Genomic DNA, 14,640 nt, shown 5'->3' on the forward strand with positions numbered 1-14,640 from the left:
CCCTATTATCGATCCTTAATTCCACATCTCTCTCTCTCTCTCTCTCTCTCTCTCTCTCTCTCTCTCTCTCTCTCTCTCTCTCTCTCTCTTGTGTTAAGTCAATAAAGTCACAACTCGATTCCTTCATGAGATGGGGATGCCACGACGATGACCTGAGGTGGAGCAGCAGCTGATAAGATGCGATGAGGCGATGCCAAGGAGGAAGGAACTGCGGGGTGAGGGTTGCTGCTGCTGGGCCAAAGTTTGGAGTGAGGGCTGAGAAGAGAGGCGGATGAGAAAATAAAGAATCGATGGTGAATTGTGAAGATCTTTCTTAAGTTTTGTTTTTATTATTATTTTTAATTAATTCTTATTTAAATATCTCCCCCCTCATTATTGTCGTTATATTGCCATTTCTCTTTTCTTAGACTAACTAGAGTACTCTAGTCTTTACATCAAATTTCAACGCTTATTTTATTATAAATATTATTATTCACACAAATAAAAAAAATATAAAAATAATATTTAGAGAATTAAATAAAAATATTTAAATTATTAAAAAATTTTAAATTTAATATTTATATAATAAAATTTTTATTTTCATTTAGAAATATATTTTTTATAATATTATATTTTTCAAAAACTCCGCCTAAGTAGTTTGCGCTTAGCCGGTCCAAAGCCTAGATAAAGGAGGAGGGTTGCGGTAGGTAACAATCAGCTTAAAAATTTCGTCACATCTTATGATATGGATTCAAATGATATAAACGTTGGGGCATCCTCTACTAACGACACGCTATATCGGAGCCCGGGTGTAGTGAGAAATATGCAAGAGTGTAGGGCGTTCACCGAAAGCGACGCGCCATGCCGGCGCCCGGGTGTGGTGTTAAGTGAGCAAGGGTTCCCACATCATGGACGGGTGTGGGTAAAGAAGTTAGTCCATAGGATAGATAGTAGAACAGATAGTGGAATATAACACAAGATAGACATAGAAAATAATAGAAGATATCATAAAAGGAGACCAATTAGGAAGGAACAGGATAAGAGGAGGATCAGGGTTGATACTTGGAATGTTGGATCACTTACAGAAAAATTAATAGAGCTTGTGAATACCTTGGAAAGGAGAAGGGTGAATATTGCTTGCATTCAGGAGACTAAATGGGTAGGAGAGAAAAGCAAAGAAGTGGGTAATTCAGGGTACAAACTGTGGTTTACCGGAAAGGAGAGAAATAAGAATGGAGTGGGCATAATCATAGATAGGACATTAAAAGACGCTGTAATAGCTGTGAAAAGAGTAGGAGATAGAATTATACTAGTAAAGCTAGTACTAGAAGGAAAAATAATAAATGTAGTTTGTACTTATGCCCCACAAATAGAACTACATAGTGAGAGTAAACAAAGGTTTTGGGAAGATATGGATGATTTAATGTAAAGCATACCAAATGAAGAGAATATTTTCATTGTTGGAGATTTGAATGGACATGTAGGAAGTGATAGGCAAGGCTATGAGAATGTTCATGGAGGTTTTGGTTTTGGCAGTCGAAATGAGGAGAGAAAAAGCATCCTGGATTTTGCTATGGCATACGACCTAATACTAGCAAATACCTACTTTATAAAAAGAGAGTAACATTTAGTGACTTTCAAAAGTGGGCAACATAGAAGCCAAATCGACTTCCTCTTAACCAGGAAGACAAATAGTGCTCTATGCAAGGATTGCAAGGTCATTCTAGGAGAGGCTTTAACAAGTCAACATCGATTAGTGGTCTTGGATGTCAAGTTTAGGAACAATTCAAGTAAGGTCAGAAGAAATAGTATAGCTCAAACAGTGGTGGGAGTTCAAAAGAGTAAAGCAAGTGAAGTTCAAAAATGAGCTTCTTGAGTCCAAGCATGGCGCTGAATATGGAGGCCAATGATATGTGGATACATATGGCATCAAAAATTAGAGAAGTAGCTAGAAAAGTACTTAGAGAGTCTAAAGGACATGGACCACCCTCAAAAGAGAGATGGTGGTGTAATGAGGAAGTATAAAAGGCAGTGAAGAGAAAAAGAAAATGGTATAAGAAATTAACTAAATGCGATAATAATGAGGCATATGAACAGTACAAGATAGCAAAGAAAGAGGCAAAAAAGGCAGTTAGTCAAGCAAGAGCACAGGCCTTTGAAAAGTTATATGAGAAACTTGGAACTAAAGAAGGGGAGAAAGATATTTATAGATTAACAAGGAGGAGAGAAAGGAAATGTCAAGATCTCAATCAAGTTAGGTGCATTAAGGATAAAGAAGGAAAAGTGTTGGTGAAAGCTGAGGACATTAAAGAAAGATGGAGAAATTATTTTAATGATCTCTTTAATAATAGTCAAAATGGTAATAGTATGAATATAGACTATAGAACGATAGAAAAGAATGTGAATTATACTAGAAGGATTAGATCTTTAGAAGTAAAGGAAGCACTTAAGAAAATGAAAGTTGGTAAAGCCTGTGGACCCGATGGAATACCAATTGAAGTGTGAAAGTGTTTGGGAGATATGGGAGTGGTATGGTTAACTAAATTACTTAATAAGATTCTAAACTCAAAGAAAATGCCTGATGAATGGAGAAGGAGTATTTTAGTACCTATTTTTAAAAATAAGAGAAACATACAGAATTGCTCGAACTATAGGGGAATTAAACTCATGAGCTATACTATGAAGTTGTGGGAGAGAGTTGTGGAGCATCAACTACGTCGTGATACTTCTATCTCTCTCAATCAATTTGGCTTTATGCCCAGTCGTTCAACTATGGAAGCGATCTTTCTCATTAGAAACTTGATGGAGAAATATAGAGATGTGAAGAAAGATCTACACATGGTTTTTATTGATTTGGAGAAGGCTTATGATAGTGTTCCAAGAGATGTCCTATGGAGTGTGTTAGAACAAAAGAGGGTATCTATTAGGTACATACAAGTGTTGAAAGATATGTATGAAGGAGCAACTACTATTGTGCGCACAGTGGGAGGGGACACAAGAGATTTTCCGATCTCAATTGGATTACACCAAGGATCAGCTATAAGCCCTTACCTTTTTACATTAGTTTTAGATGAATTGACGAAACATATACAAGAGAGTATTCCTTGGTGCATGATGTTTGCGGATGATATTGTTCTGATAGATGAGACGCGAGAAGGAGTCAATAGAAAGCTAGAGCTTTGGAGAAGTACTCTAGAGTCAAAGGGCTTTAAGTTAAGTAGAACGAAGATAGAATACATGCATTGCAAGTTCAGTGAAGGCCAAACTGGTGATAGGGAAGGAGTTAGTTTGGATGGAGTGGTACTGTCCCAAAGTAATCACTTTAAATATCTCAGCTCAGTCCTTCAAGTAGATGGGGGATGTGAGGAGGATGTTAGTCATAGGATTAAAGCCGGATGGTTGAAGTGGAGACGTGCCACGGGAGTTTTATGTGATCGCAAGATTCCCAATAAGTTGAAAGGAAAATTTTACCGTACAGCCATACGACCGGCTATGTTATATGGTAGTGAGTGTTGGGCATTGAAGGAGTCGTATGCGTCTAAGATAAGAGTTGCAGAGATGAGAATGTTAAGGTGGATGAGTGGCCATACTAGACTAGATAAAGTCCGTAATGAGAGTATTAGAGAAAAGGTAGGAGTGGTACCAATTGAGGATAAGTTGAGAGAAGGGAGATTGAGGTGGTTTGGTCATGTGAAGCGTAGACATACGGAGGCTCCAGTTAGACAAGTAGAGCACATTAGGTTAGAGGATAGAAAGAAAAAAAGGGGTAGACCTAAATTGACTTGGAGGAGAGTAGTACAATATGACCTAGAAGCATTACAAATTTCTGAGGATTTAACCCAAAATCGTTTAGAGTGGAGAAAGCGAATTCATATAGCCGACCCCAAATTTTTGGAATAAAGGCTTAATTGAGTTGAGTACTATATTTTTCAAAAAATATAGTTCAACTAATTAGTTTTATTAAAAATAGAGAGATCGTATAGTAATTTGATTGATATTAAAATTTATTGATTAATAAAAAATTTAATAAAAAATTTGCAGATGGACACATTTATTCATATATGCAAGCATCTATACATTACACATTTATTCATATGTGCAAGTATCTATATATGCAATTATCAGGACTAAAATATGTACGATACGGCTACTTCTGGTCGAAACTAGCACAAGAAGACCATTTGCTTCATTGTGTAGAAATGGACTCTCCCTGTGCTTCTTCCTTTGATTCTCCATTTGCTTCATCAATTACTATCTTCATTTGCTTCATTGAGTAAAACAAGACTCTCCACAAAAGTATCCAAATAGAAGGAGTGTGCATTGCCCTGAATTTTTGTATCAAAGATTTCTTCTGTCTTTGGATCATAGAAAACTAGCTGTCCGAATAATTTTGCCAATAGAACCTTACCACTTTGCCTAAATGCAACTAACTTTCGCATCCATTTCAAATGTGATTCAAAATCAGGAATATCGAAAAGTTTGGTCCAAGATCCTGGAACACCATATTCTTTCATCATCCAAACTGTAAAACAGCCTTCCCCAGAAAATTTAAAAGATGCAACCAGCAGAAGTGATCCATCAAAAACTGCAACATCCACAAACTGGTATTTCTTAACCAAACAATCTGGTACCTCCATTTCTCCAAACACCTCTTCTCCCAAGGAAAACGACACAATCGCATCGCATACACCATGCCCATAACCTCGCTTAGCGGCAACCCAATGACAAGCTCCATTCAGAAAAGCAGAAGTTGAGCGCGCAGTGATGACATATTTCAGATTATTATCAACCTTTCTCCAACCCCTAATTCTCAAACTGTAAATCTCAACAAAAGGCCGAATCTCACCAAAGTTAAAATGCGAGCACACTATTCTCACAAGCTTATAATCATCAGTAGTGGAATCAAAGCCAAACCCAAGTGAGGGTATATAGGGTCCATATGAGGTAAACGTAAAAATAGGACAAGGAATGTTAACGATCTTTCTAACACTAGGATTCCATAAAGCAGCTCTCTCAGTGTATTTGCCATAAACATCATAAGATAGACAAAAGACCCCATTACAAGAACCCACTATATTAGCTAAACGCTTTATGCCTTTAAATGGGCAATCAAGTTCTTCAACAGGGTTTGCAGGGAAAGACTCATCGGGGTATAGCAAATAACGCACATTTTCTTTAAATGGCCAAACAAATTCTCTAGTGCTGTACCTAAAGAATAGTAGGCCACTGTTTCTTGCAGCGGTTTTCTTGAGATGTTGGGCTATGAAAGAAGGGTCGGTGATCAAAGAGTACCAGGTCTTGGAAACGCATCTGCATTTGAGGAGTGATTTAACTGGCAATCTTGACAAAATTTCGGCGAGCAATTCTTGAGGAAGATGATCAGACATTTTTCTTTTTGTTCTTCTTGCTGCGTCTGCTCTGTTTTATTGAGCTATGAGAGGTTGCTGGCTTTGAAAAATATACTGGGCCTCAGATAAGAGGTTGCTGAGAAGTAGCAAGCTCATTCAGTTTATCGAATTGGCGGGATCAGTTTATTGCGCTAGAGCGTCGAGCTGGCAATGTAGTTAGGCACCAGCTGTCTGTTTCTTTGTATATCAACAATAGAAGATTCTGGAATAGCGAAACAAATTGTTTGGAGGTAATTATTGTATTTTATTATATTATAAATATAATATAATATTTATAGAGTTTTAATCGAACTCATATATAAAAATATTTATGTTAATTATTGTATTTTATTATATTATAAATATTTATTATTTTATTTAAAATTTTTCTAAAAGTAGGTATTGTTTAAAATTAATATATAAAATGTATTTATTAAATATAATTATTTGAAATTTAAATTTAATTTTTTTATGAAAAATAAGTTACTTTTTATATTAGACAAATAGAAATTAGCTTATATGAACTTCATAACCATAAAATTAAAATTCACTTTGTAAATGAATTGAGCTACTCAAGATTTAATTCAATAAAAAGTTTGGTTTGACTCGGCTCCTTTAAAGCTCATTTTCTAAAAATTCAAACTTAAGCTTATAAATATTAGATTCAAGTTCGACTCGAGTTTAGCTCAAGTTCAAAAAAAATTAATAAATTAAATCTAATCTCCTTAAAACTCAGCTCGGCTCGATTTGTTTACGCAGGGTCTGCTCTTCTTGCTGCGTCTGCCCTGTTTTATTGAGCCATGGATCTACTGGATTTGAAAAAAATAGTGGACCTCAGATAAAAGTTTGCTGGGAAGTCGCAAACCCATCCAGTTTAACGAATTGGACGTTTCAGTCTCATCCTTTTAATTTGATTCCATTTTTAAATGTCTTTTGCTGATTTTAAAAATATTATAGAGTTATAGTTCTTTACCCTTATGAAAAGAATTTGAATAAGAAAAATAAAATGGGAGAAATTACATTTCTTTTCTTTTATTTTCCATTCATTTTTCTCAATAATCCTCAGAGTTCAAATTTCACATACTAAGAAACAATAAAAAAAATAGAAAAAAAAATTAAAAAATAAAACATAAAATTTCATAAATTAAAATCCCAGATAATTGATGCAACTTGCTTGTTTTTTGGATCACTACTAACCCAAAGGTAACGTGATGATTATATTTGCCCTTAAGGACGTAGTATGCTAAAGGAACCTTGGAACTGATTTCCAATGCCAAAATGAACCATCAATATCCAAACAAAAGTAACAAGCTCTCCACCTTTGGTTAATTGTCGAACATGGGAAGTCGCAGTGCAATGATTTGCAGCATATGACATCATCTCCACCCACACACTGCTCAGTATCTTCCATTTCTGTTATTTCAATTTTTTCAGTTCTTTGGCTAACGCACTTGCAGTGAACAATACAGATTTGCTTCCATCTCCCTTCACTTCTGTTGACTGAAATTCTGTATTCACTTCAAGAATCATTTGACTTGCTTTCTTTAGTTTATATGATCTTATGCCTTTCTTTCTAAAAAATCTTTCAGCATCAGCACAGGTATCTTTAAACCTTACCTTACAAATTCCTGCCACAGTAGCCATCATTGTCGACTGCATAATTAGAAGATACAGCATGTAATCTGACAAAATCTTACTGAATTCTTTTTCATCACTCTGATTTTCCCTCTCCTTTTTATCATTGATCAAGAGCTCAGTTGCAATGTGCCACATCAGGATGCTCTCGTCATAAGGGACAGCAAGAACATAAGATATTAACTCGTCATTCCTTTGTTTATCCAAACAATTAGTTTGAAGAACCCAGTCACCTCTAGCTGAAAATATTTTCCTGACAGTTTCTGAATCATCTATCAACCGAGATTTCTTTTGCAGCTCACTGAAAATATATTCCCAGAGCTCCATTGTCAGTGGCTCGCTGGAAACACATGTTATCTCATCCAGAAAATCCTTGAGGCCCACACGATCGATGAGTCCATCCTTGAAAGTATTCAGGCCCTGGATGGCCTTATCAATTCACAATAACTGAGTGAACTTTCTGGGTCTAGTCTTTATGCATTGACAGAAATTGTTGGTGATGCCATATTGACGAAAAATTTTATCAATTCCCAAATAGGAATGATTGAGATTATGGATCTTGCTTGGACATTCTGTGAAACAGTATCTTATCAAGTTATGGCCAGACACAGATTCAGGCCACCTGCGAAAAGGAAGGGGCGCTGTCAAATTTTTATGTTTGTCTGGTTCAAGGTCAACCTTCTTTGATTTCTTTAGACTGAGGAAGTTTCTGAAGAGATTCTGAAGAGATTCAATGCCCAATGAGGTGATCTTTCTCTAGGCCAGGTGAATTTCTCCAGGACAGTCACCACTGTCCAGTTTGAGAAAATGGCCATGAGGAATGATAATGTATCGAGTCCTATGGCACCAAACAGCAGAGAATAAGTAAGCTCAACATCAAACTTGTCAAAAGCATACTTCTTTACCTGGAAATGGAAGATGGCAAGGGCTACCACGACTTAACTAAATGATATGAAGCGGAAAAACATGCCCACTTTGAGTGAAAAATGACTACTTTCGTGTAGAGAACTTCATAGAAGAAGCTGAGTTCTACTGCTATTACTTTGAGAGCATCTTCTGCAGATATGCTATTGAAAAAGTTTCGGCTCTCATCGCGCTCCTTGGAGCTGAGGATGAGATCAACAATCAGTCCCTTGAAGATTTTGAAGAACTCACAAGCGTCCTCCACCACTTTGACATCGTCTAAGCCTCTTTTTTCCTGACGCATATCTGTAACCTCGGTTTCTCCTTCAGGTTCAGACATTTTCTTTTTTCCGATTTCGTCTGGTTTCTCTTAATGTACCTCCGAAAGCTTGGCATAATTGACACCAGGATCCGGATTTTTGAGCATGGAATCTCTGAATTTATGCTTGCTCGCAAACTACAAAGAAGTAGTGCCCTCCAAATATTTGATTATCCCTGCCAGAAACAGGAGTACTGTTGGGATCACAACCCTGTTTCTGGGAAGTGTTTTAATGAACACTTAAACAGTAGCAACGGCCTTGGTTATGAATGCAAGCGAGTGCCTGAGCCACAATTGGTTATCCTCAGCAGAAAAAGCAATGATAGTGTCCGGGCCACCAAGATGCACCAAAAGAAAAGGAGCCCTAAACGCCAAGAGATCACCATTTTCATAAGAGCCAAGATAATCATCAGAAGGGTTGCTTTGGCTGTTGAATATGGTTCCATTAAAACTTTAGCTCCTTTGTTTTTTTTTTTAATTTATTTATTCAAATCATCCTGATCTTCTCTTCATTTTTTTCTTACCCTGCTTTGTTTTTCTCCCCCCATGTTTATTTCCCTCTGTAACCACACTTTTTTTTTCTTCTCTCATTCTGTCTCTATTTTTTATCTTATGATAAATGCTATAAGTTGTATGTGCAAAAAGATTAATAAGTTGTCTTAGATCTCCAAGGAATAAAGATGACAATGCAGGAAAATCATTTCTCAATAGAAAATGCATAAAAATAATGTTTAGAGAATTGAATGAAAATACTTGAATTGTTAAAAAAAATTAAATTTAGTATTCATATAGCAAAATTTTCATTTTCATTCCGAAATATGTTTTCATAATATTGTATTTTTAAAAGGATATAGCCCAATAAATTAATTTTATTCAAATAGAGAGATTATATAGTAATTTGACTAGTATTAAAATTCACTAACTAATAAAAAATTTGACAAAAATTTTACAGACTGATACATTTATTCATATATGCAAGTATCCATACATGCAATTATCAGGACTAGAATATGTACGATACTGCTACTTCTGGTCGAAACTAGCACAAGAGACCATTTGCTTCATTGCTTCATCAATTACTAGCTGTGAATTAGAACTAGAAGCAACATCCTCCAAGATTTCATTTGTGCTATTATCCTCAGAAGCTTCCACTTCAGTAAATTCATTTGTTTCATCGAGTAAAACAAGACTCTCCACAAAAGTATCCAAATAAAAGGACTGTGCATTGCCCCAAATTTTTGTATCAAAGATTTCTTCTGTCTTTGGATCATAGAAAACTAGGTCTCCAAATGATTTTGCCAATAGAACCTTACCACTTTGCCTAAATGCAACTAACTTTCGTATCCATTTCAAATGTGAAATATTGAAAAGTTTGGTCCAAGATCCTGGAATGCCATATTCTTTCATCATCCAAACTGTAAAACAGCCTTCTCCTGTCAATTTAAAAGAAGCAACCAGCAAAAGTGATCCACCAAAAACTGCAACATCCATAAAGTGATATTTCATAACCAAACAATCTGGTACCTCCATTTCCCCAAACACCTCTTCTCCCAAAGAAAACGACACAATCACATCCCGTACACCTGGCCCATTGCCTCGCTTGGTGGCAACCCAATGACAAGCTCCATTCAGAAAAGCAGACGATGAGCGCGCAGTGATGAAATATTTCAGATCTTTTTTAACCTTTCTCCAACCCCTACTTCTCAAACTGTATATCTCAACAAAAGGCCGAATCTCATCAAAGATAAAATGCGAATACACTATTCTCACAAGCTTATAATCATCAGTAGTGGAATCAAAGCCAAACCCAAGTGAGGGTATATAGGGTCCATATGAGGTAAACGTAAAATTAGGACAAGGAATGTTAACGATCTTTCTAACACTAGGGTTCCATTAAAAAGCTTTCTCAGCGTATTTGCCATAAACATCATCAGATAGACAAAAAACCCCATTGCAAGAACCCACTATATTAACAAAACGCTTTATGCCTTTAAATGGGCAATCAAGTTCTTCAACAGGGTTTGCAGGGAAAGACTCATCTGGGTACAGCAAATAACGCACATTTTCTTTAAATGGCCAAACAAGTTCTCTGGTGCTGTAACTAAAGAAAAGTAGGCCACTGTTCCTTGCAGCGGTTTTCTTGAGATGTTGGGCTATGAAAGAAGGGTCGGCGATCAAAGAGTACCAGGTCTTGGAAACGCATCTGCATTTGAGGAGTGATTTAACTGGCAATCTTGACAAAACTTCCGCGAGCAATTCTTGAGGAAGATGATCAGACATTTTTCTTTTTGTTCTTCTTGCTGCGTCTGCTCTGTTTTATTGAGCTATGGATCTACTGGCTTTGAAAAAAATACTGGGCCTCAGATAAGAGGTTGCTGAGAAGTAGCAAGCTCATTCAGTTTATCGAATTGGCGGGAACAGTTTATTGAGCTAGAGCGTCGAGCTGGCAATGTAGTTAGGCACCAGCTGTCTGTTTCTTTGTATATAAACAATAGACGATCCTGGAATAGAGGCAGTTACTCTTTCGTTCTACACAAAATTTTTCGTCTTCAAATCCAAATCTATTTTCAAATTTCTTTTGCTGATTTTAAAAATATTATAGAATTTAGCATCCAGCAAGTCATCAGCAACATAAAGAACTTCTTTCAGTTCTATGAGCCAGTCCTTGACCTCATTATTCAAGGCAGACTTCTCCTCTGCATCAAGAAGAACAGCATGGGTTGAGGAGACTCCTTTCTTGACTTTCTCGAGTTCATTCTTGACAGCCCACAACAGCCAAATCTCTTGGAGAAAGATAGAATCCAGTTTGTTAATGATGTCTCCAGCAGAATTGAAGAGAACCATTTCAGTCATTTTTGGAAAAAAGGGTAGACGGATGTGTTTTGTGACTGCAAAAAGAGGCAAATGTTTTCGTGAAGAGATACAGCAAGAAATGGCAAAATATTTATGAGACTTGTGCATTACATCTGAACTCTATGCCTTGCGTCGATAAGTCATCAAATGTTAAGGCTCGCCATTTAATTTTAAAATTAAATACACAAGTATTTTATATACAAATATTTTATAAAATTAATAAAAAAAATAATTTTAAATTTATTAAAATTAATGTAAATAATTTATTTAAATTATCCGAGAAAAATAAAATTTTTAAAGTGAATATAAGAACAAATGCTAATAAAAATTTATAGTGTAATTATAAAATTAAATGAGTTCAAAGTATTTTCAATTGAAATTGCCATCCCCTTTCCACGCTTCCAAATTCCCTAGGTTTTTCAAATGATTCAAAGCTATCTTCCGGGAGCTGGTTTTCATCAATATCGGTGAAGACATTAAAGCTTCCATGACATTGAGATCCCATTGGAGCTTCTTGAACATGGTGGATTTGAGACCCCATTGTCGACCTGATTGAAAATGATTCTTATGGTTTGTGCACATCCTGCTGCACTACTTGCAGTTTTTGTCAAATGAATAATTAAAAAAATCAATGTGGAAAAGCATATTTCTATTGTTCCACAGGAGCTAGTTAGTGCATATTAGGTAAGACGCATTTACTTTTTTTCTTAAAATTATTATAAAATTTAACTCTATTTGGTGATCACTTATAATGTAGCGTTTAGTATTTTAATTTAGTCAAAACATTATCGACATACTGAGAAAGTGTTTTATGAAATTGTTACCCTTATAACTTTTAGAGGTTTAGAGACTATTTTGACTGTGGTAAAAAAGATAATACTACTATTTTTACATTTAACAGTTAATTAAACAGTTATTTTTATTGAATATTTCTATTTTAAATCATTATATAAATAATTAACCACTAACTATTAATATCTAACAGCTTATAGCTATTAAAATAATTAAAAATTACTAAAATAGTTAATATTGGTGAATTCAAAAGATAATGAAACCCAAAATAAGATAATGAATTCAAAAGATATTGTTTTGAATATGTTAGAAGACATGGACCCTTAGGTAGTTGTAACTAATTAGGAATCTTAACCCTTTAGGAGATTACAGTTAAAATCCAATGTGAATTGTTATAAGTATTTTCTTATTTTCTTTATTTTCTTTATTTTTTTTATTTTTTATTACAAACCAAATTGGTAAGTAGCCCTAAGGTAAGTACCAAAAAGGGCATTTGCGTGGAGCTTATATGGAGTTAAACGAGAGTAATCAGGGATATCATTGTCATACTAGAAGAGAAGACCATTTTTTAAGGATAGCTTGCCCAATGACAATTGCAATTACTAACAAGTAAGTGATTCTAAATTCTTAAAATAATCATTGACATGAAATTGTAGTAATAATAGGATTTTTATTTAGTAAATTAAAATTAACTTTATTTTTAATTTAACTGACTTTTACATATAATTAATTTAAATAAATACTTTATAAATTAAAATTAATCTTATTTGTAAATTAAACTAACTTTGGCATGTAAAATAAATTTAATTTAATACTTGGTAATTGTAAAGTAAATTTGTATGTTAGAAATTTTTATTAGGTTGTAATTGTTTGGGCCTTATGTGATATTAGAATAAATTAAACATGTACATAATTAATTTAGTTTAATTATCCTTAGGGTAACTTAGTGAAAAATTAATTAATTAGGTGAAATAGAAACTTACGGTTATTTGAAATTGAATTTGTTTGTAAATTAAATTCTTAATAATAAATTAATTTTAGTCTTCTGGTAAATATCATTTAAGTAATTAGCAACCCCATAGATAGAAATTACTTGTGCATGAAAATTGTTTGTGAACAACAATCCTTTTGTGATTTACTTGCGTGTGTAGGATTATAATTACATTTTTAGGATAAAATTTAATAGATGAATAATAAATAAGCCTTCTAGAAACATTAGTAGATGACTGACACTCGAATTAACGAGATTAGACCAAGCGTAAGGGGTGCCTAACACCTTCCCCTTACGTACTCACTATCTTGAACCTAGACATTGGGCTATGGTAATTACGGTTGTGGAAACTCTGCAAGGAGTAAGTTATCATCCATGACCCTCGGAAGAAATACTGAATATGTCTCGGTTATTACTCGGGTGGCGACTCCTGTCTATCTATACCTTCGTCCCATGAATCCTTAGTACCGTGGTAATGTTATGGAAAGACGGTACTTACCAGTGGTTTGATTCTATTAGGATTGTATGAAGTGCATGTCTAGAAAATGCTGTCTAAGGAGGTGATACTTAAGTGAGACCATTGTGACTCCATCATCTTTCCTGGGCATTACCTGGTGTATTTTATATAATTCTAGTTGAATTCCAAGCACGTTACCTCCTATCCTAAACCAACGTAGGATCTTAACAATGTACTTCTTATATATCCTTGGACAATCATCCCCCTTGAGTTTTTGTAATTAAATTTATTATTTACAAATTATCATATTATTTTTTAATAAAAATAAAAATAATAATATTTTTATTCAATCTTGAAAGAATTTCTGTAATCACATCTTGAGGAAGATGATCTGACAGTTTTCTATTTGTTCCTCTTGCTGCGTCTGCTATGTTTTCTGGGTGACATAACACAAAACAAAGCTACGGATAATAATGGGCTCGATCCAGTTTGAGGCCTGTCTTTAAATGCCCTGTTCAGATGAATTTTATTATTAATAACTATTTATCAATGAAAATTATTCATTTATTATAATATTATCAAAATATATTTAAATTATATTATAATTTAATTTAATTTTAAAATTAAATACACAAGTATTTTATATACAAATATTTTATTAAAATTAATAAAAAATAATTTTTAAATTTATTAAAATTAATGTAAATAATTTATTTAAATTATCAGAGAAAAATAAAATTTTTAAAGTGAATATAAGAACAAATGCTAATAAAAATTTATAGTGTAATTATAAAATTAAATGAGTTCAAACTAACTAATACACTATTTTCAATTGAAATTGGCATCTCCTTTCCACGCTTCCAAATTCCCTAGGTTTTTCAAATGATCCAAAGCTATCTTCCGGGAGCTGGTTTTCATCAATCTCGGTGAAGACATTGTTAGAGTTTGATGGGGAATTAGCAACAGAAAGCTTCCATGACATTGAGATCCCATTGGAGGTTCTTGAACATGGTGGATTTGAGACCCCATTGTCGACCTGATTGAAAATGATTCTTATGGTTTGTGCACATCCTGCTGCACTACTTGCAGTTTTTGTCAAATGAATAATTAAAAAAATCAATGTGGAAAAGCATATTTCTATTGTTCCACAGAAGCTAGTTAGTGCATATTAGGTAAGACGCATTTACTTTTTTTCTTAAAATTATTACAAAATTTAACTCTATTTGGTGATCACTTATAATGTAGCGTTTAGTATTTTAATTTAGTTAAAATATTATCGACATATTGAGAAAGTGTTTTATGAAATGTTACTCTTATAACTTTT

The 14,640-nt window shown here is 34.3% G+C and overlaps 2 protein-coding genes across 2 annotated transcripts; both read right to left on the reverse strand.

Moving 5' to 3' along the window:
• Nucleotides 1–4,223: 4,223 nt before the first annotated feature.
• LOC131182461 (F-box protein CPR1-like) lies at nt 4,224–5,366 on the reverse strand. The gene has a single exon (XM_058152014.1). It carries the CDS (start codon nt 5,364–5,366, stop codon nt 4,224–4,226), a length of 1,143 nt encoding a protein of 380 aa, XP_058007997.1.
• A 3,880-nt stretch (nt 5,367–9,246) lies between these two features.
• LOC131182463 (F-box protein CPR1-like) lies at nt 9,247–10,503 on the reverse strand. The gene is made up of 2 exons (XM_058152016.1): nt 10,143–10,503; nt 9,247–9,983 (listed from the first exon to the last, which is right to left on the reverse strand). Exons 1-2 carry the CDS (start codon nt 10,501–10,503, stop codon nt 9,247–9,249), a joined length of 1,098 nt encoding a protein of 365 aa, XP_058007999.1.
• Between the last annotated feature and the right edge of the window lie 4,137 nt (nt 10,504–14,640).

This window comes from Hevea brasiliensis, chromosome 8 (genome assembly GCF_030052815.1).
Source record: "Hevea brasiliensis isolate MT/VB/25A 57/8 chromosome 8, ASM3005281v1, whole genome shotgun sequence".
Classification (NCBI taxonomy): domain Eukaryota; kingdom Viridiplantae; phylum Streptophyta; class Magnoliopsida; order Malpighiales; family Euphorbiaceae; genus Hevea; species Hevea brasiliensis.

Coding starts and splice junctions, on each gene's coding strand:
- LOC131182461 (XM_058152014.1), bottom strand. CDS start 5,366: ATGTCTGATCATCTTCCTCAAGAATTGCTCGCCGAAATTTTGTCAAGA.
- LOC131182463 (XM_058152016.1), bottom strand. CDS start 10,503: ATGTCTGATCATCTTCCTCAAGAATTGCTCGCGGAAGTTTTGTCAAGA. Junction 9,984..10,142: donor TCTATCTGATGATGTTTATG/GCAAATACGCTG, acceptor TTGTGAGAATAG/TGTATTCGCATTTTATCTTT.